At 36.1% G+C, this 20187-nt stretch overlaps 1 protein-coding gene across 15 annotated transcripts in view; it reads left to right on the top strand.

The window, feature by feature from the left end:
- Positions 1-20187, top strand: part of MLI (muscular LMNA interacting protein) — a 258152-nt gene that overhangs the window by 104188 nt on the left and 133777 nt on the right. For 12 of the 15 annotated variants that reach the window (XM_071096935.1, XM_011756788.3, XM_011756775.3 and 9 more), the window contains 2 exons: positions 6245-6400; positions 8978-9370. In XM_071096935.1, coding sequence (XP_070953036.1) covers positions 6245-6400; positions 8978-9370 — 549 coding nt within the window. The remainder of the gene's footprint in view (positions 1-6244; positions 6401-8977; positions 9371-20187) is intronic. The other 3 variants (XM_011756781.3, XM_011756787.3, XM_011756780.3) reach the window with 1 other exon arrangement.

Raw genomic sequence — 20187 nt, 5'->3', positions numbered from 1 at the left:
TGATTGTTGGGCAGCATTGAAAAGCCTTCTTGAGGCTCAGAGTCATATATATGAAGTGAGACCAGTCAGTGTGGTTGTGTGGTTTCCCCCAGGCATGTTTACCTTCCTGTTGCAGAAATAGAGTAGGTAGGGGGTTAGATTTAGTGAGGGCTATAATGTACTCAAACAGGATGATAATATAAAGGAGGACAAGGGATTTGAGGGGTATCCAAAAGAGTAACTGTGGTCAGCTTGGTTTTTGAAGCTGGTTAAGAAGACAAATGTGGGAAAACAATGTGGGAAGAATCAGTAGATTTAAATCATGGTAGAGTTAGAAAACGTTAGAGTTGGACTAAGGGGATGGTATGGAGAAATAGAAAGTGATGGTCAGAGAATGAAGAAACAAATTATGGAAGGTTTGCAGCTCTTTGGCTAGGCTAGGGATATGAGAGGCAAGGAAGAGTAGAGGTCAAGGAAATACAATATTATAAAAATTATCCATTGGGATATAATACTGGGTATTATACAAAGCATTGGGTTAAGAAGAGTCACATTGAACCAGAAACTGAATCTTTAAGGAAAGAAGCATTTAATATGGGTATGGGAAGATAACTGTAACTAAAAGAGATTGTGAAGGGTATAGACTGATGACGTGAGATTCAAAGCTGGAAGTTTTTAGGCAAGAGAGAAGAATAGTCTGAAAGCAGTGAAGATAAGCAAGGAGGACACCTCTTTTACTTCCAGGCCCAGTGGTGCAGGAGTGTGAGAGAAAATATTTATCATTGAAATAGAGTCATTCAGAGAAAACCATGTTTTAGTTATAACTAGAAAGTGAAGGGAGTATTTTGAAAATAAGATACAGATATGTAAGATTGTTTTAAATTGCTCACTGAATTCCAGAATATATACAGTGAAAAGGTTTCGAGAGTTGGAGCAGGGTGCAAGATGGGAACAAAACTAGGAATGTGCATAGTATACAGGAATTGAGGGATGACACAGAGCCCAGGGTTTCTAATGGGCACTGACACCAACTGGGTTAAAAGGCCTGCTCATAAGCGCATAAGGTCTGAGCGGTTCAAGGCATAGAAAGGTGGCAGGGCTTGAAGGGAGAGGGAGTGAGGGACTTGCCAGAACATGTTATATTTCTTCTGACATAGGAATGGAGGTGGCAAGGCAGTGTTACTCTGATTAGAAGGGACTGATTTTATCATGAAAATTAATTATATCAAAAGTGATTGCTCAATAAAGCAAAGAATTGGTTTTTTTGAAAGATAAATTTGACAAATCTTTAGCTAGACAAATAAATAGAATCAGAGAATAAAAGGGAGACATTATAATTTATACCACAGAAATACAAAGGATCATAAAACACTACTGTAAATAATTACATACCAACAAATTGAATAAGCTGCCAGAAATGGATAAACTCTTGGACACATACCTACCGAGAATGAATTATGAAGAATAGAAAATCTGAACAGAACAATCATGAGTAAGAAAGTTGAATCAGCAATAAAATATCTCCCATCGAAGAAAGGCCCAGACCTAATGGCTTCACTGCTGAATCCTACCAAATATTTAAAGAAGAACTAAGACCAGTTCTCCTCTAACTATTCCAAAAATATTAAGGAGGAGGGAATACTTCCAACTTCATTGTATGAGACTAGCATTACCCTAATGCCAAAACCAGACAATAATGCAACAAGAAAAGAAAATTACAGGCCAATATCCCTGATGAACATGTATGCAAAAATTTCAACAAAGTGCTAGTAAACTGAATTTGAGAGCACATTAAAAAGATTATTTAACAAGATCAAGTGGGTTTTATCTCAGGGAGGCAAGGATGGTTCAACAAAATATGCAAATCCATAAATCTGATACATCACATTACCTGAATTAAAAACATAAAATGTATGATTATTTCAATAGATGCAGAAAAAACATTTGAGAAAATTTCATATTCCTTCATGATAAAAACTCTCAACACATTAGGTATAGACAGAATGTACCTCAACATGATAAAGGACCTATATGACAAATCCGTAACTAACATATTGAATGGGGAAAAGCTGAAAGGTTTTACTGTAAGATTTGGAAAAAGACAAGGATGCCACTCTCACTATTTCTATTCCGCATAGGACTGGAAGTCGTAGCTAGAGCAATTAGGCAAAAGAGAAAGAGATAAATGTTTGGCATCCAATTTGGAAAGGAAGCAGTTAAATTGACCTTGTTTGCAGATGACAGAATCTTATATATAAAACATTTTAGACTCCACCAAAAACTGTTAGCTCTAATAAGTGAATTCAATAAAGTTTCAGCATACAAGATTAACATGCATAAATCAAGAGTGTATCTAACAGTCATCTATCTGAAAAAGAAATGAAGAATACAATCCCATTTACAATAGCTACAAAAAAATAAAATCTATAGCAATACATTTAACTAAAGATGGAAAGATCTTCGCACTGAAAACTGTAAATCATTGATGAAAGAAATTGAGAAAGACAGAAGTAAATGGAAAGATACACTGTGTTCATGAATTGGAAGAATAAATGTTGTTAAAATGGCTCTAACACCCAAAGTAATCTACAGATTCAATGCAACTCCTATCAAAATACCAATGACATTCTTCACAGAATTAAAACATCATAAAATTCTTTTTTTTTTTTTTTGAGACGGAGTCTCGCTCTGTCGCCCAGGCTGGAGTGCAGTGGCCAGATCTCAGCTCACTGCAAGCTCCGCCTCCCGGGTTCAAGCCATTCTCCTGCCTCAGCCTCCCGAGTAGCTGGGACCACAGGCGCCGCCACCTCGCCCGGCTAATTTTTTGTGTTTTTAGTAGAGACGGGGTTTCGCCGTGTTAGCCAGGATGGTCTCGATCTCCTGACCTTGTGATCCGCCCGTCTCGGCCTCCCAAAGTGCTGGGATTACAGGCTTGAGCCACCGCGCCCGGCCCACAAAACATCATAAAATTCTTATGAAACTACACAAGAGCCTGAATAACCAAAGCAATTTGAGCAAAAAGAACAAAACTGAAGGGATCACACTGCCTGAATTTACAGTATACTACTACAAAGCTATAGTAACCAAAATAACATGATGCTGGCATAAAAAATCAACACATGGACCAATGGAACTGAGCATTCCAGCTGAGAGTCCAGAAATAAATCCACACACTTACAGCCAGCTGATGTTTGATAAAGGTGCCAAGAACACACAATGGGGAAAAGTCAGTCTCTTCAATAAGTGGTATTGGGAAAACGGATATCCACATGCAGAAGAATGAAACTGGACCTCTGTCATTAACCATATGCAAAACCTTTTAAAGACTTAAATGTAAGACCAGAAACTATGAAACTGCTAGAAGAAAACATAGCGGGAAAGTTCTATGACATTGGTCTGGTCAATAATTTTTTGGATATGACTTCAAAAGTATAGGTAAAAGTAGACAAATAGGATTTTAGCAAATTAAAAAGCTTCTGCACAGCAAGGGAAACAATCAACAGAGTGAGGAGACAACCTACAGAATGGGAGAAAGTATTTGTAAATTATACATCTAATAAAGGGTTAGTAACCAAAAAATACAAACAAAACCTCAAACAACTCAATAGCAAGAAAACAATCCAATTAAAAAACGGCAATACATCTGAATAGACATATCTCAAAAGAAGCCATGCAAATGGCCAACAGGTATATGGCCAATAGGTATGAATGAAAATGATGCTCATAACGAAAAAGATTGTTACTAATCATCGTTGTTACTAATTGTTACTCATCATTGTTACTAATCATCAGGGAAATGCCAATCAAAACAGTAAGATATTACCTTCCTCTTATTAGAATGGCTATTATCAGAAAAACAACGCGTAAGTGTTGGTGAGAATGTAAGAAAAGGGAACACTCACACACAGTTGGTGAGAGTGTTCATTGGTACATTCATTGTGAAAATGTTATGGAGGTTCCTCAAAATATTAAAAATACAACTACCATATGATCTAGCAATCCCATTACTGGGCACATAGCCAAAGGAAATAAAATAAGTATATGGAAGAGATATCTGCATTCTTAGGTTATTACAGCAGTATCTACAGTAACTAAGATATGGAATTAAACTAGGTTTCTATCAATGGATGAATGGATAGAGAAAATGTAGTACATATACACAATGGAATACTATTCAGCTATAAAAAGAATGGAATTCTGTCATTTTCAACAACACAGATGAACATGGAGGATGTTATGTTAAGTAGAATAAGCCAGTTGTAGTTGTAGAAAGACAAATACTGCATGATCTCACTCATATGTAGAATTTTAAAAAGCTGATTTAATAGAAGTAACGAGTAAAATAGTGGTTGCCAGAGGCTGTGGTCAGTAAGAGGCAGGGGGCTTGAGGAGATGTTGGTCAAAATATATATAATTACAGTTAAATAGAAGAAATAAGTTCACAAGATCTATTGTACAGCGTGGTGACTATAGTTAATGACAATATATTGTATTCTTGAAAAATGCAAAGATAATAGATGTTAAGTGTTCTCACCACAAAAATGATAATTACGTGAGGAACTGTATTAGTTAATGAACTAGATTTAACTATTCCGAAAGTATATATATTTCAAAACATCATGTTGTACATGAGAAATACATACAATTTTCTCTACAACAAAAGTGGTTCTTATCACCTTCCCACTCTTTCCATTTCCACCACTTTACCACGTTTGTGAGCTCTTCTACATATGAGCCTATTTTCTCCAGTCTCAAAGGAGACCATGTTCCTCTTGTTGTTGCTGTAACTTATTTCACCTTCTTTCTTCAGGGTTTTGCTCCCCTTTCCTTCTCTACTCTCACCCATCCCCTAGTATATAGATATGTTCAAGTTTATTATAAGACAAACAAAAGCACCCTGTTGACTCTAATTTGCTCTTTAATTACTCTCAACCTCTCTTTTTACTTCTCATGTAAACTTCTTAAAAGAGAAATCTACAGTACTATCTTCTCTTTCTCCCTTTCCATTTAGTCCTCAACTTACGCTTTTGGCTTTTTATTCTTGAGTCTAGGTTTGTGACTTTTTTTTTGAGACGGAGTCTCGCTCTGTCGCTCAGGCTGGAGTGCAGTGGCGCAATCTCGGCTCACTGCAAGCTCCGCCTGCCGAGTTGACGCCATTCTCCTGCCTCAGCCTCCTGAGTAGCTGGGACTACAGGCGCCCGCCACCACGCCCGGCTAATTTTTTTGTATTTTTAATAGAAACGGGATTTCACCATGTTAGGCAGGCTGGTTTCAAACTCCTGATCTCAGGTGATCTGCCCGCCTCGGCCTCCCAAAGTGCTGGAATTACAGGCGTGAGCTCCCGCGCCCGACCGACTTGTGACTTTTAAAACTAGATTTTATCTATCTACAATTCTAATATGACTATGTCATTTTTCAATCAACAATTTCAATGGAACAAAATCCAAGCTTGATGCACTCTCCGCTGCTGCTGCTGCTTTCCATGCTTCCACTCATCTCCTTTTCTCAGCTTGGAATCTCCCTAGCCTCCTCTTCACCTGAACTTAAATTTCAGGTGCTGCCTATTATGAAGCTTCCTGGGTTGGGTAGACACCCTGCATCACTGTTCCCTTAGTAGTCGGTGCATGTCTTTTTTCTGCTTGTGAGTAGTCTACTGTTTCCTGTTCACCGTTGTTTTCCTACCTCCTGAGTATCTGTCACACAGCAAATGCTTCGTACAGTTATTTTTGAATAAGTTAAGAATAAATGAAGGAGAAGGTATATCTTTAAGAGTAGCATTGGTATTCCGATAGGCCTACTTTCTACTTTAAATTTGTATTTTGGCGTTTTTCTTAATGATAAATGTGGGAATTTTCTTGCGTGCTTATTGATTATGAGTTAATAAATTGAATGTGCTAACCCAGGGTTAAATGGATGAAAGCCAGTTTTGAAACAGAACAGGTGATGAGTTTGTGTTGACTCTACTGAGGCAGAGATGCTCTGTAAGATTGCAGCTGATCAGCTTGCCAACCTGCTGTTTTATGCCATCCCCTACAACAGGATCTTCCCAGGGTGGTATTGTTTTCTCTGGTAAATAGTAGCATAAAAAATGTTCTGATTCATTATGACTATTTTTATAGGTGTTTACTTTGACAGCCACATACATGATCACAGAACAATAGGCAATTCATCAAAATAAATGAGATAAATATCATGTAATATGGAGAATAAAGTCAAGATAAACCTTTCAGAAGGCTGAAAGTCTAATTAACTGCATGTCTCATAGGTCTCTGCTGGTGGTTCTGAAGCCAAACCTCTGATCTTCACATTTGTCCCCACTGTCAGAAGACTACCAACCCATACTCAGTTGACTGACACCTCTAAATTCCTTGTTAAAATTCCAGAAGAATCAAGTGATAAGAGTCCAGAAACTGTAAATAGGGTAGGATTATTTTTATTCTTTTTTTATTTCAAACAATTATATTAAATTTTCGATAATGATGACTTGGAAATTTGTATATACTTCCTGTGCTTAAATTAAGGTGACTGTGACTCTAAGTTTGACTAAAAAATATATAATAATGCAACAGAAGCATAAATGTTATCAAATTGCATGTTCTCTCTAATGCGTTATCTTCAATTTTTTTCAGTTTGACATTCTATTGTTTGCTATTAACATGACAAATTCTGCCTACTGGCACTTTCTTTCAAATGTTTCTTAAGAAAATAAAAACAAAATTTAAAAATGTTTAAATTTATCTCAAAAGAAAATATAAGACAAAACAGTGAGATGTTATTATTTACAGGTAACAAATTGGAAACACTAAAAAATGTAATACCTGATGTTGGGAGAGTTGTGGAAATAGTGGCATGCTTACATTTTCCTGCTGGTTTTGTAAATTTATACAATTTTGGTGGAAATCCTTTATCTACTGTTATAAAACTGTTCATAACCTTTCAATAATCTAACTCTTTGAAAAGTATCCCAAGGAAATATTACAAAAGAAGAAAAATGTTATGTAGGAAAATAATTAGAGAAAAATTTAAAAAGCCTAATATCTAACAATCAGAAAAATTAAGAATACAATAATATATCACTTTGACAAAATTATGCTGATGGTAATTAGATAATTCCATGGAAAATGTTAATGTTACAATATTAGGTGATATAATATTGTGTTCATATCTTGACTGTACCTATCTAAAATGAAACCAGGACTGGAAGTGAAACTAAACAAATTTAAAAAACTTGAAAATAACTTGTGTTAGAATAATAAAATTTTGAGTAAAAATGTTTTTCTCTTTAAAATGTGTTTTAACATTGCTTAGTTATAAATAAAATGAGATGGGGCAACTTTGTGTTATTCTTGATACAATTAGAAAGGGACAAAATAATCAGATTCACCTTGTCTGCAAGGAAATATCTTATCTAGAAAGTAGTAATATTTCCATGATCCTGGCGTTTGCAATGCTGCCATCTTCTTTCAAAGACTAATGGGGCCATGAATACTATATATGGCACTTCTAGATAGTTTCTTTCCTACAGCACTCATTTACATAATATTAATGAGATCCTTTGTAATTAGGCCCTATGAGTGGTGTGAAACTGTAGCTACATAAACCAACCTTGGTTGCAAGTCTCCAGAGCTTCCTAAGATGATAATATTTATCTGCTGATTGCAATGATATATATACAACTGCATCTTTAAAAGATTAAAAATTTTTTCACCCTGTCTTTTAGACAGTTCAACATTAAAATAGTGTAATTCCTCATTCATTTATATTCTTAGCAACTGTTTACTGAACATATGTTGTTCTCTTGGTGATTGGATTCCAACTGAATAAAGACAATTCATATAGCTTAGTTGTTATTGGGAAGGCAGGCAATGAAAAAAATGAAAAGTGTGTAATAAAATCCCATATAGTGATAAATACAATGAAAAAAAATCAGAGTAAATAGGGAAAGATGGGCAGAGAAATTTTAATCAGAGGCAATTTGTGTTTTATCCTAACTATATCATCATTATCAGCTGAATAAAGTGGGGTGGGTGTATAAAATCAACTTTTTAGTTATATTTAATCAGTGATTCGACTTCTGTCTTCATACATACAACACATGCACACATAGGACACATTAAATCGACCACCAGAGTTGAGATTGTTAGTTTATTTTCATTTAGTGGCTTAACTTTCTATTTTGAAATAACTTTAGCCTTACACAAAAGCTGTAGAGAAAATAATAATAGTAACCATAGTGTAATTACAAAAATAGGAAAATTGACATTGGGTCTTTTAAACACAATCTTAGTATACATGGCTGTCATAGTTTTAGAAAAAGAAGTTTAGTAGCTTGATAAAGCTATCTTGATCCTGGTCTTGTAAACATATGTATTCACAGAAAATTGGATGGGAAAAGACTGAGAATTAGAAATCCGAAATAAAACAGTGAAAAACGCTTTGTACTAAAAATATCTATGTCTTCTTTTTTGGTGTTCTATTTATGAGTTCTCCCTAATTAACTTAGATTGTTTTGTCTGACTATGCATTTTGTTCCAATTTTATTTTTCCTTTCAGATTTTTAGAGAGATTTTGTATTATTTTAAAACCTTTCAATGGGGATTTCCTTCCTCCCTTGGCTTTTAAAGGATATACAGGTTGCTTCACCATTAACTAAACCCTTTCCCAATCCCCATTTTTTTCACAAATGTCTTCATGGAAAACATTGCTTTCTCCCCCTCTCTCTTTAAAATGTTGTATCATGACTTACTTGAAAACAGTTAGGTTTGCTTGTTGATGTTGATTACTATCCCAAAATTTTTGGGCTTAGACCAGGAAAAACAGGTAGGCTAGTGGGCTAGTAAAAATAAACCACTAACTTCAACCCAATCTCTTTCTTATGTCAACCTAACTTAATATATTTTTGAAAATATAAGGTGTTTAAACTTTTCAGTGTATGTGCCAAAAAAGAAGCATTTATTAAAGTAATGTCAATGCTTTTATATCTCTACATCTATTACAGTCTAAATCCAATGACTACTTGACCTTGAATGCTGGGAGCCAACAAGAGAGAGACAAAGCGACATTGACTTGTCCTTCAGAGGTCAGTGGAACGATTTTACAAGAAAGGGAATTTGAAGCAAACAAACTTCAAGGAATGCAGCAAAGTGACCTCTTCAAAGCTGAATATGTCCTTATTGTGGACTCTGAAGGGGAAGATGAGGCTACAAGCAGAAAAGTTGAACAAGGCCCCCCAGGGGGGATTGGTACCGCAGCTGTCCGGCCCAAGTCTCTAGCAATCTCTTCCAGTCTGGTCTCTGATGTAGTGCGTCCCAAAACACAGGGGACTGATCTCAAGGCCTCATCACATCCTGAAATGCTTCATGGGATCGCCCCTCAGCAAAAGCACGGGCAGGTAGGTTTTGTCTTCCTGCAATCCATAAGGAAAAAAATAAGTGTTTATGCACCCTTTGTCTTGGGCGGTCTGCAAAGGCCATCCTGTTTAAGGCAGACAAAACTTTCAAAGAAAAATATATTTAAAAAATCATTATCTCAGGTAATAAATCATCATAGTATAAACATAGACAATAAATCTATAAGATAAAAAGGATTAAGCAATTATGCTGTGAATTGACTGAAGAGAAAATGTAAAACATTTAGCTGGAGTAAATTTGGGAGAATACTACCTCTTTCTTTTAAATAATTCTTGGAGAAGGTTGATATGAGGAGTTTCTTTAGTCAAGAGAGTGTGCTTGGTGAGCTGGGTCCATCAAGAAGCATATTTCAGACATAAGAAAGATCTAGTGAAAAGATAACAATTGGACACTAGAGGTAGATTCATTGATTTTAAATTGGTAAAAGACTAATAAAAGGATAAACTAGGAAATAAGAGTAAGAAAAATAATTTTCCCCTGTGTATCCTAAGGAAAACATCTTTTGTGGTCCTGGAAGCCCCCAGGGTGGGGCTGACCTCAGTGAGAGGGGGAAAATATACCACCCCAAAGCTTAGTGGCAAGATTGAATGGTTCTTTTAAGGTAGAGAGAGTCTGGTACAATAGGTGAAGACCCACATCTGTGATGGCAGGAAAGAAAGGATGTGGACAAGGAGGCATTTTGAAGATAAAAAATAGAATAATTTGCCATTGACTGGCTATTTGCCATAATGAAAATGTGAGGTGACTTACGAGGTGTAGTTAGAATGTTAGGAATGCAGATGCTGGCTTTGAGAGTAGGTAGTGAATGCAGAGCTCTAACTTCTTGACAATGACCATGAATTGGTACCCAGATATCCTGTTTAGGATCTAATAGATCAGGCATTTGCAGTCAACCCAAAGTAGTTTAAAGGACATTTTTACTGGCATGTTGGTCTTTTTGCGTTACTAGGACAGGACCAACGCAAAATGGTAGAATAGGCATTGGAGTTTTGGTGCCACACCATCTTTATTTCTGTAGGCTTCACTGAGTTTCTGATGCTGCATTTTTATTATCTTCAAGCATCTAGTTTCTTATATTGTCTTCTGGTAATAAAAGACACACACTGGAGTACTCACATTTTTACTGGACTAAAACATTTATTTCTTCTTGAAGTTCTTTCTCAGCTAGGTATTGGAACAAAATGTAATCATATAATTAAAGGTATTCTCAATATGCTGTGATAGGTTTAAATATTTCTTGCTTGCCTCAGAAAAGATAATGAAGTAGTTGGAGACGTAGAAATGTGGAAATTTCCGTTGTTAGGGGAGGATAGCTTTAGGTGACTTCTTTGAAAAGAAAATGTATTAATAAAAAAATTAACAAAGCAATTGTTGGGTCTTTGATTTGCTGTTTTCTCCAACTGATAGTTTTTTCCTCTGAATTGGCCACTTATTTTTATTTTTGTGTGTCCAAATATATAGAAGTGAATCTAGAGACTGAATATGTCCTTCAAAATTTTTTCCATAAAAGGTTATTTAGGAGCAGGTTATAGTTCATGTTATTAGAGCTCCAAATAAAAAAGCAGAGCTCAACCTCATATTAATTGTGGCTGAAGATTATGATTACCAGTAATGGAATACTGTATCCTAAAGTGTTTGACCAATTACCAATTATTTGAACAATTACCATTGTTCTTGTTTCCATTTCCTATAATAATCCGTTTGAGTAAATAGTAGGTCATCATGAAATAAAAATAAGATGACTATTGCCACAAGTGTAAACTAAGGAGAAATGACCAGAGCCCCAAAGAGAGCAGTCTGGAAGTTTAATATAGTGAACTGTAATGTACAAAGTCTAAAAAAAAAATTACACGATTGGGCTGCTTGATGCCAACAATATCAAGTTTTCAATCAGAAATACAGTCAAGTAAGTAAATTTCTAGTCTGCCTGGTGAAAATGAATCCATATATAGAACTGTCTATAAGTTAGATCTATTGTTTAGTCATTGAGAAGCTATTCCTAAGAAACGTCTTCACTTCTTAGTCTGGCCTTTAACCTTTCCACAACCTAGCCTAGGTGTCTTTTTCTATCTACATCTTTTAGCTCTCTTCTTCAGCTCTCCTGAACAATCACCAAAGTACATACTTCATGCCTTCCCATCTCTGAGCCCTTGATTCCTCTGGTCAAACGTTTCCTTCTTTCCCTAGCTCTTCTCCATTTTGACCCAGGCTACTTGATAATTTAAGCTCAGTTCCAGTAGCATCCCTTCTTAAAGATGTTCCCTTTGGAAAGGAGTTAGTTCTTGTTCATCTTTGTGATTTTCTTTATTATGTTGTAGCTTTTAGTGGGGGAAAACTCTCCATTATAATTTCTTTTCATTCTGTTGTAATAATTTACTTCTATCTTTTTTCGTCACTGACTGAAAACTACTTGAAGTCAAGTTCTGGTCTCTTGTTAACTTCTGTATCTCTAGCACTTAATGCAGTGCCTTACACATAAAGGGAGTTCAATAAGGTGAGTGAAAAAACATGAAATATTCAAAAGATCACATATCTTCTCACCTGTGAAGTCCTTGCTCAGATATCAACACCTTCATGAAGCTGTTTTGGTTCTCTCGGTGAAAGCAAACTCTCTCCCCACGTAATTCTGATAGTTTTTTTTTTGTGCCTATTTTATAATTATCATAGGCTGTACTATAGCTATTTAGATACATGTCTTATACCCCCTAACAGCTTGTAGAGATTTTACAGGTAAAGCCCATGTTAAATTCAGTTTTATTCAACATTTTGTCCCCTACAGTGGTTAGCATATTATCTTGGACATAGTCAATATAAATATTGGGTTGAATGATAAACTCCCCAAGTGCTTCCTTTGAAGTGGCATGTTTAAGTAAAAGTATCTTTTGTTAAAAAAATCACTCAATAATTTTAAAGCATGTCAAAAGTAAACATGTTATATAAAATAAGCTGTTGAATCAAAATCCTCTTAAATAAAATTCAGATAAAAAGGGACTTTAATGTTCATGTTAAAGTCTAAGAATTTTCTAGGGGTAATATTAGAGTTAAAGGAGAGGTGAATACACATAAAACACAGTGATTCATCTGAAAGATGTATCATAAAGTTTAGAGCTAAGATAGTGAGTGTCGGAATAAACAGAGAGCCTTATGAGGTAGAAACAGCTGAACTTGTTCATTGACAATATATGGGAAAAATTAAGCATGAATGAAGTTTATTACCTAGGAAATTGGATGAATGTTGGCATCATTAGTTGAAGAATGCATAACAGGTCTTGGGAGGGGATGGGAAGAGATTAGACATCTGATATGGAGTCTGAGATGCCTTGGTGGCACTGTATGATGATATCTAGAAAGAAGTTGAAAGTATGAATCCTAGACACAGGAGAGAGAAGGGAGACTGGAGATATTTGCCACATAAGTTAAAGTGATGGGAATTTACTCAGGGAAAGAAGGTAAAAGTAAGAAGACAAGATTCAAGCCAGGAGATAGGAAAGTATAAAAGCAGCCATGAAAAAAGAGAGCCAATGAGAAACCTAGGTGTCTTTTTCTATCTAAGAGGTGAGCCAAAGAAGTCTGAGAGAGTGGTTTTATGCAGTGGGAGCTAATGGGACTTTCCAAAAAGAGGAGTCTATAATGGAATATAAAACAAGGTAAAATAAAGTAGGGCCCCTGAGTTCATTAAATCTTGAAATTAGGAGGTCATTTGGTGACCTTGGTGGGAACAGTGTGAATGAGATTATGGGGACAGAAATCAGGTTGAGAAATGGATGGGAGGTAAGGAAAGGGAGGTCATGCATTGGAGCGGTGATGTGGGAAAACCAAAATGAGATGGGCGATTTACTGGCTATGTTCCTCTGGGTGAGTCACTTGAAATCATAAACCTCAGTTTTCTCATTTGTAAAATGGGTTGATAATATATCAACCTGACTTGTGAAGATTAAATGAGATAATCCATGCAAAGTGCCTAGAATAGTTCCTGGCCAGTGGTAGGCTCTCAATAAATGGGTTACTGTATCTAAGAAGTCTGAGATGGCAGCATGTTTTTTTGGGGCACAAAGTAACGAACATGGAGAAGGAGAGTTTCACACCTTTTTCAAATGTAGCTCAGAAGTAAGAACTGGGGAGAGGAGCATGGAACATAAAAATAAGACTAAAAGAACTGACTGGGGCTAAATAATGGAGGTCCTGACATGAAATTCTGAGGAATTTGGACATTAGCACATATGTTTATTAAATAATTAGATCTCATGGATTCATAGAAAAGGGATTACAGTAAGTTATTTGGATGGGGCATTAGACATAGAAACCCTCCATATACCCCCAGGTCTCAACTTTATAATGAAATACCCTATTCATACCAGTATACTGTATTATAATAGCCTTCATGTGTCTCTCTTACCCCACTAGATTCCTGAACCCCTTGAACTTGACAAAAAATATTTTTCTCAATTCTGCTTCCCATCACCTAATACAATGACTAGAATACTGTGGGTGCTTAAAAAGTGTCTGATGAATAAATGAATAAATGAATAAATGATCCTCCTTTTCACATGATCTTGTGTTTATTAAATAGAGAATAGATATTACATAAACCCTCTTAGTGAGCATTCAAAGCTGAAAGAAAATGATAATAGAGTATGGAAGAGCACCTAGGACTCCTGCCTTAGAGTTAGTGCTGTTCCTCTTACTGAAGCAAATAATCTATAGCTTCTGACCCCAGAGATTTAGAGGTTGAAAACCTTGAAAGAAGCTGGGAGGTTAAACGTTCATGTTGGATTCAGCCAACTGCTGGAGGACTAGCTTGGAATGCCAAAGTACTTGCTGAAACATGGCACGTTTATATTAAGAAGCTGGGAGGTAAAGTGTTCAAGGCCATCAGCTGGATGGCTCTTTGCATGCAGAACAGAGCCACCCGGGGCCTGACCTTGCATGAATAGGTGAGAGGTGACTGAGTAGTAATTCAGATTCTACATGGGCCTTCTTGGTCATATAATTGTTTTGAGCAGTTGGGTAGGATTAAAAATTTAGAGACCCTACATTCTTTTAGGCATTGGACAAATCCCTGACCAAGTGATTTTATTTTTTTTAACAACTTTTCTGCAGTGATCTTCCCACTGCTACCTCTCCATTTCTTTTCTTGCTTAGGGTGAGTATATGATTCCCTCCTTTTATCTTGTTACCTTTCATGGTGAATGAAACTAGATGACTTAGGAGAATTTTTATGAATCAGTGAGAAGCTCCAGGCTCTGCTCTGATGCTGGCAGAATCCCTATAGTCCCTGAATGGTAGCTTGTTATTTCCTCTGGGTGGATTAATTTGTACCGTTAACCAGGTACAAAGGAAGAACATATCTGGAAAATCAAGTCGCTTTGACAATTCCAGCAGAAAGATGATGTAGGCTTTTAAGAAGAGAGTCTTCTGACTTGTTGATGTCAAAACTTAAGACTTGTTGATGTCAGAACTTGGCTGGGGAGGTAATGACTGAATCAGAGGTCAGAGGCAGTGTTCTTCCTACACCTGCCCATCCTCACTGCCCAGAGTCTGGAGCAGAATAAAAGGGGGCAATTGCTGAGGGAGGGGATCAGATCCTCTTCAAGGAGAAACTATGTTTCTGCTTCTGCATCCTTCTGTTCCTTGATCTACTAGACATTTTAGTTATCTTTTATTCCTGTATGAAGGTAGTAGGCTAGGCACTAGACACTAGAGGTACATAGACATATGATCTGCCTTTAAGGAATTTAAAAAGTGTATGTGCCTGGAAATAATGACAACAAAAGGTTGCATGCTCAGAAAACAGTGGGAAGCCTACGGGGAGGATGCCTAAGTCAGCCTGGACCATCAGAAAGGGTTCACAGAGGCAGTGTTGCTGAAACTTGAAGGATGAATACATTTTTGGCATTCCAGAAAGGTAATAGAGAACGAAGTACCAGCACATAAGAACAGGGTGGAAGATGAGAAGGAATATGAAAAGGACTCAACAGGAAATACACTAGGAAAGAGTAATGAAAAAGAGGCCGTAAATAAAAGTTCTGAAAAGGAGGGAGAGATTAGAAGAGTCACACTTTGAAAAGAAATCAGGAAAGGTAAGCGATTCAAGTGCCTGTTGGGTTTAGGAAAAATAAACCATTGTAGATGGTAGTGATAACAGTTTTCCATGTAAGGGTGGAGGAGGAATCTGTTAAGAAGTTAGTGGGAAGTGTATTAGTTTTCTGTTGTATAACAGCTTACCACAAATGTAGTGACTTCACAAATTTGCCTATTTCTCCTGGTTTCTGTAGCTCGGATGTCTGGATATGGCTGAGCCATGTTCTTTGCTCAGGGTCTCTCACCAGGTTGAAATCTAGGTGTCAGTCAGGTTGGCAGAATTTATTTCCTTGAGGCTGTGGAATTCATGGCAGCTTGCCTCTTAAAGCCAGCAACAGAGAAAAAGTATCTCTGCTGCTTTGAGTCTCTAATTCCAAAGACCTTTTTTTATTTTTATTTTTATTTTTAAAGAGCTCACTTGATTGGGTCACACCCATGCAGGATAAACCTCCCTTTTAATTAACAAGTCACCTGATTAGGGACCTTTGTTACATTTGAAAAATTCCTTCACCTCTGTCATATTCTATCAGTTAGAAGCAAGTAACCATTTCCACCCACACTTAAAAGGAAGGAATTCTACAAGGCTGGGACTCTGGGTAGTCATTTTGGGTGTGTTGACTACAAGAAATAAGAAACTCAAGGCAGTGATTATATTGTACAGACTTGACTGAGAAGAAAACAACATAGGCCTGTAATTATGGGAAATACAAGATCTAGAAAGAGCTTCGGATATGTATGTATATATTTGTTTTTGTCAGTTAGCTTTCATTGCTTAACAAACCATGCCAACATTTAGCGTTTTAAAACACAATATTTTATTTAGATCAAAAATTTCTTGGTCAATCATTTGGGCTGTTTTCAGCTAGGTGGTTCTGCAGATATGGGCTAGATTCAGTTAATCTTTGCTGTGACCTACCCATATCAGTGATTGGCTGCGGGGTTAGCTGGTGGCTGGTTAGCTGTCTGGTGGCTGAGTAGTTGTCTGCTGAGATGTGGTCTTATATCTTCCAGTAAACTAGCCTGAGCTCATTCATATTATGGCAATGTTCTGCACTCAACAAGCCAGTAAGGCTCAATGCACAAGTGTTTTTCAAGCTACTGCTGCTTGTATTACATTTGATAATATCGTATGGGCCAAAACAAGTCATTTGGCTATCCAGATTAAAAGGTGTAATGAAAGACTTTGTGTTTATGATGGAATGAATGGAAAAGAACAGAGAATTGTGGGTACTTTTACTATTCACCACAATGATATTTATTATCACGGTTTTTAAAAGATTGAGAGAATTTCTGTTTTATATCTATGTTAGGATCAGGGAGCTAGGAAAAAATTAAAAAGAATAAGTACTTAGGATATGAGGAATAACTGATGAAATAAGATTTCTAAGGGGGCAAGAGCTGCTGTGATTCAGAGTACACAAGGAGAATTCACCTTTTAAAAAGCGAAAGGTTTTTCATTCATCTTTCCTTAGAATGAGGGAAAGGGAATGAAGGTGATACGACCAAAATTCGCTTTCCTGGTAATCTCAGTTTTCCTTGGAGTAAAGAAATCTAGGCCATCTGTTGAGCATAATGGGAGAAACAGTAGGTTAAGGGTTTGTGGAGAACGTTGTTTTTGGAAAACTGTTCATCAGAACAGTAGAGGAAGCCAAGGTCCAAACAATAACAACAAAAAAGAAAACACAAATCAACTAACCAAAAAATGGAGAGATGCAGGGCCGGGATGAGACTACAGACATCGAACCCATGCTTTAACCAATCTACAGTGACTCACCCAGCCCATATGTGAATTGAGAAAGCCTCCCCTTCTGCAGGGAAATTCAGTACAGGGGAAACCAGACCCACTTGGCTGGGGCTGCTGCCCTTGTACGGATGCAGTTTGAAAAACAGGTGCCGTGGTCCTGCCAATTAACAACTGGTATCAATTTTCTTTTTCTTATAGCAACTTCTAGTAGACTAGGTCTAGGAACATAACGGCAGTTGCTGGGATTGGTCTAAGAATAAAGGTTTGCCAAGTTGATTGGCAAGAGAGGATTGGCAAGAAACCACAATAGCTAGAATGCTGGCAATGCTGGCAAGAAGGTTGAGATTGAACAAAGTATTACTGAAACTTAAAAAATAGGGGATGAGGGGCATGAGACTGGATAGCAAGAGAGGGGCTTTGTCATGAAGGAAATATCTTTAGTTCATGGTAGACACAAAGAAAACAATGATGAGGTCTTGAGCATAGGTGATCAGATTTTAAAAGTTCAATCTGGTGATGGGTTAAATAGGGTGAACTAGAAGTAAGAACACCAGAAAAGATTATTTAATGTGTTCAGGTAAGAAAGGCTGAGAATGTGCCCTGTAGCATTACAAGCATTCATCAGAGAGAAGAGGACAAGTCAATAATAGGTAAGTTTAGGAAGCCAAGCTGCCATAATATGACGATTGGTATGTGACGACAAGGGAGAATCTGGGGTTTCTGCCTCATGTAGCTGTACAGATTCAGGAGGAAGAGCACAGCTATATGTGATCCACATCTGGTGCTGTCAGAATCTCAGAAAGTATTCAGGATACTAGGTAGCAGATCAGTCACTTCACTTTTTATTCAAATGCTTTGAAATATCATAGAAACATCAGGGAAAACTGAATATACACAGGAGCAATTTATTTTAGATTTACAGGCAGTAAAAATACAAGGCAGTTCTACAATAGAGATTGGTTATTAAAATAATTGATGGTCTCTATTATATAGGATCTGAGGGTGAATTTATGATTAGGATCATCTACTTACCTAATGATAGGAGCACATTGCATCTTCTGTTAGTGAGATTGTTGTGAATGTTTTCCAGAGTTCCAGATAGCCTTTCTAGGAGAAGAGAGTTTTGAAAATGACTTTTGAGAGAGTGTATGTCAAGGGGGGCTCAAGGAACCAGCATAATTCTGGGGATTGGAAAACATGGTCCTTGGTAGGTCTAGAGAGGTGTTTAAAGCAAAGAAATCAATAAAGATGAGGTAAGAAATAAATGGTAAAGAAGACCTAGAATAGCCTTGAGGGAGAAGGAGTTAGAGTATCAGTAACAAACCTTGAGAACAACATAGAGGGTTATGAATGGTAGAGGAAGAAGAGATGGAAATAATTTGTATTAAATAGATGCCAATAGGGAAATTTGGGATCACTAATAAAGGGATTTACAGGAAGAGGTAAAATGAAGGACTAATTCTGAGCTACTGACTGAGAATTTGACAGGTGCCCATTTTTTCTTTCTGCATACATATTTTCATGCCTTTATTTCCTCTTTTTAAAAATTTATTAATTAGGGAAACTCAAAAAAATCAATCTTTTTATTAAAAAATGAATCCTTCACTCCTGAGAATTTTAGAAAATATGGTGTCACATTTTTATATTAGTACAAATTAGGATAATATCGCGGTATATTTGCAAGTTAGAAATGAGTATGTTGCATATACTTATTAATATATTAAGTAAGAAAATATAATAAAAATTATGTGCAGATTAATGTAAACATAGTAAACATCTTTAGACTTTTCAGAACCTTTCTCTTAGAAGTTCCTCAAAAATCAATGTTTTAAATATGTTAGAAAGTATAATAAAATTCTGAAATACTTATATTGGGTAAAATATTAATTAATGGAGTAGAATGTTTGGTCATTAGAAGCCATAGTTTTGAGGAAGTTGGAGAGGTTAATCTTTTCCTCTGAATGAGACCCTAACGATTACAGCTCTATGGTCTTAGCATAGTGATAATTTGGTGAATAATCAGGGTAAATAATTGAGTTTGTCATATACATTAAAGTTATTTGGAAACAGCAGAACTGAAAAGGTAATGAGAGTTTTGTGACTGCCATTATTAATTTACAGAATTCTTTACCGAACAGCTATTCTAGGCATAGTACAACATGCAAAGACACACTACACAGTCTAGAAATGTTTCTATATTCTTTTCAATAGGAGAGATCAATCATAGGAAGCAATTAGAGAAAACTTTTCATTTGTGGTTAAAAAAAAATCTGAATATACTATTTACCCTAAGAGAACAATTTCTTAAACATTAATTACATATTTAACTACAAATGATTGCATAACTCCAGATAAGACATTGTCATGCTTGTAGTGACAGAAACATTCAGCTGCCCAGCTAGCAGTGTTTGGATTTAAATATATCTCTAACCACATGAATCAGTTACATAAACATTGGCTAAGCAGAGTTGTTTCTAAGTAAAACTTACAAGAGTGAATTGCTAAGTTTTCTTCCTCCACTTGATTCAATTCTGCTTGACTTTCAATTATATCTGATTTTCTCATATTCTGGGTTATGCTAAAATATTCAGGTATTATTTATGTAGCAAGAAATGTTTGTATTCTTCCATGTTGCAAAGATACATATAAATTTATGTATAAAAGAAAGGACTATTTTGGGTATGTTTACTTAGAAACTTGGAAGTTTGGGATGAGTTGTTTAAATTTGCCAGTTTAAAATTTTTTAGAGATTAAAACTATATGACATGAAAACCTCTGCATTAGGTCTGATGGAAATCTGAAAATGTTATAAGCAAAATCAATAAATATCTTTTACTTTATTTGTAAAGATTTTGCTAAGTTTGATTGTTATATTTATATACATTTTCCTGCTATGCGCTTAATGCAACATCTATATGTTAATCTTAATATTTATTGATATTTTAAATGATTGATATTCCCTAAATTCTTTAT

This window comes from Macaca nemestrina, chromosome 5 (assembly GCF_043159975.1).
Source record: "Macaca nemestrina isolate mMacNem1 chromosome 5, mMacNem.hap1, whole genome shotgun sequence".
NCBI classification, from domain to species: domain Eukaryota; kingdom Metazoa; phylum Chordata; class Mammalia; order Primates; family Cercopithecidae; genus Macaca; species Macaca nemestrina.
This window is presented reverse-complemented; position numbering and strand designations above follow the sequence as displayed.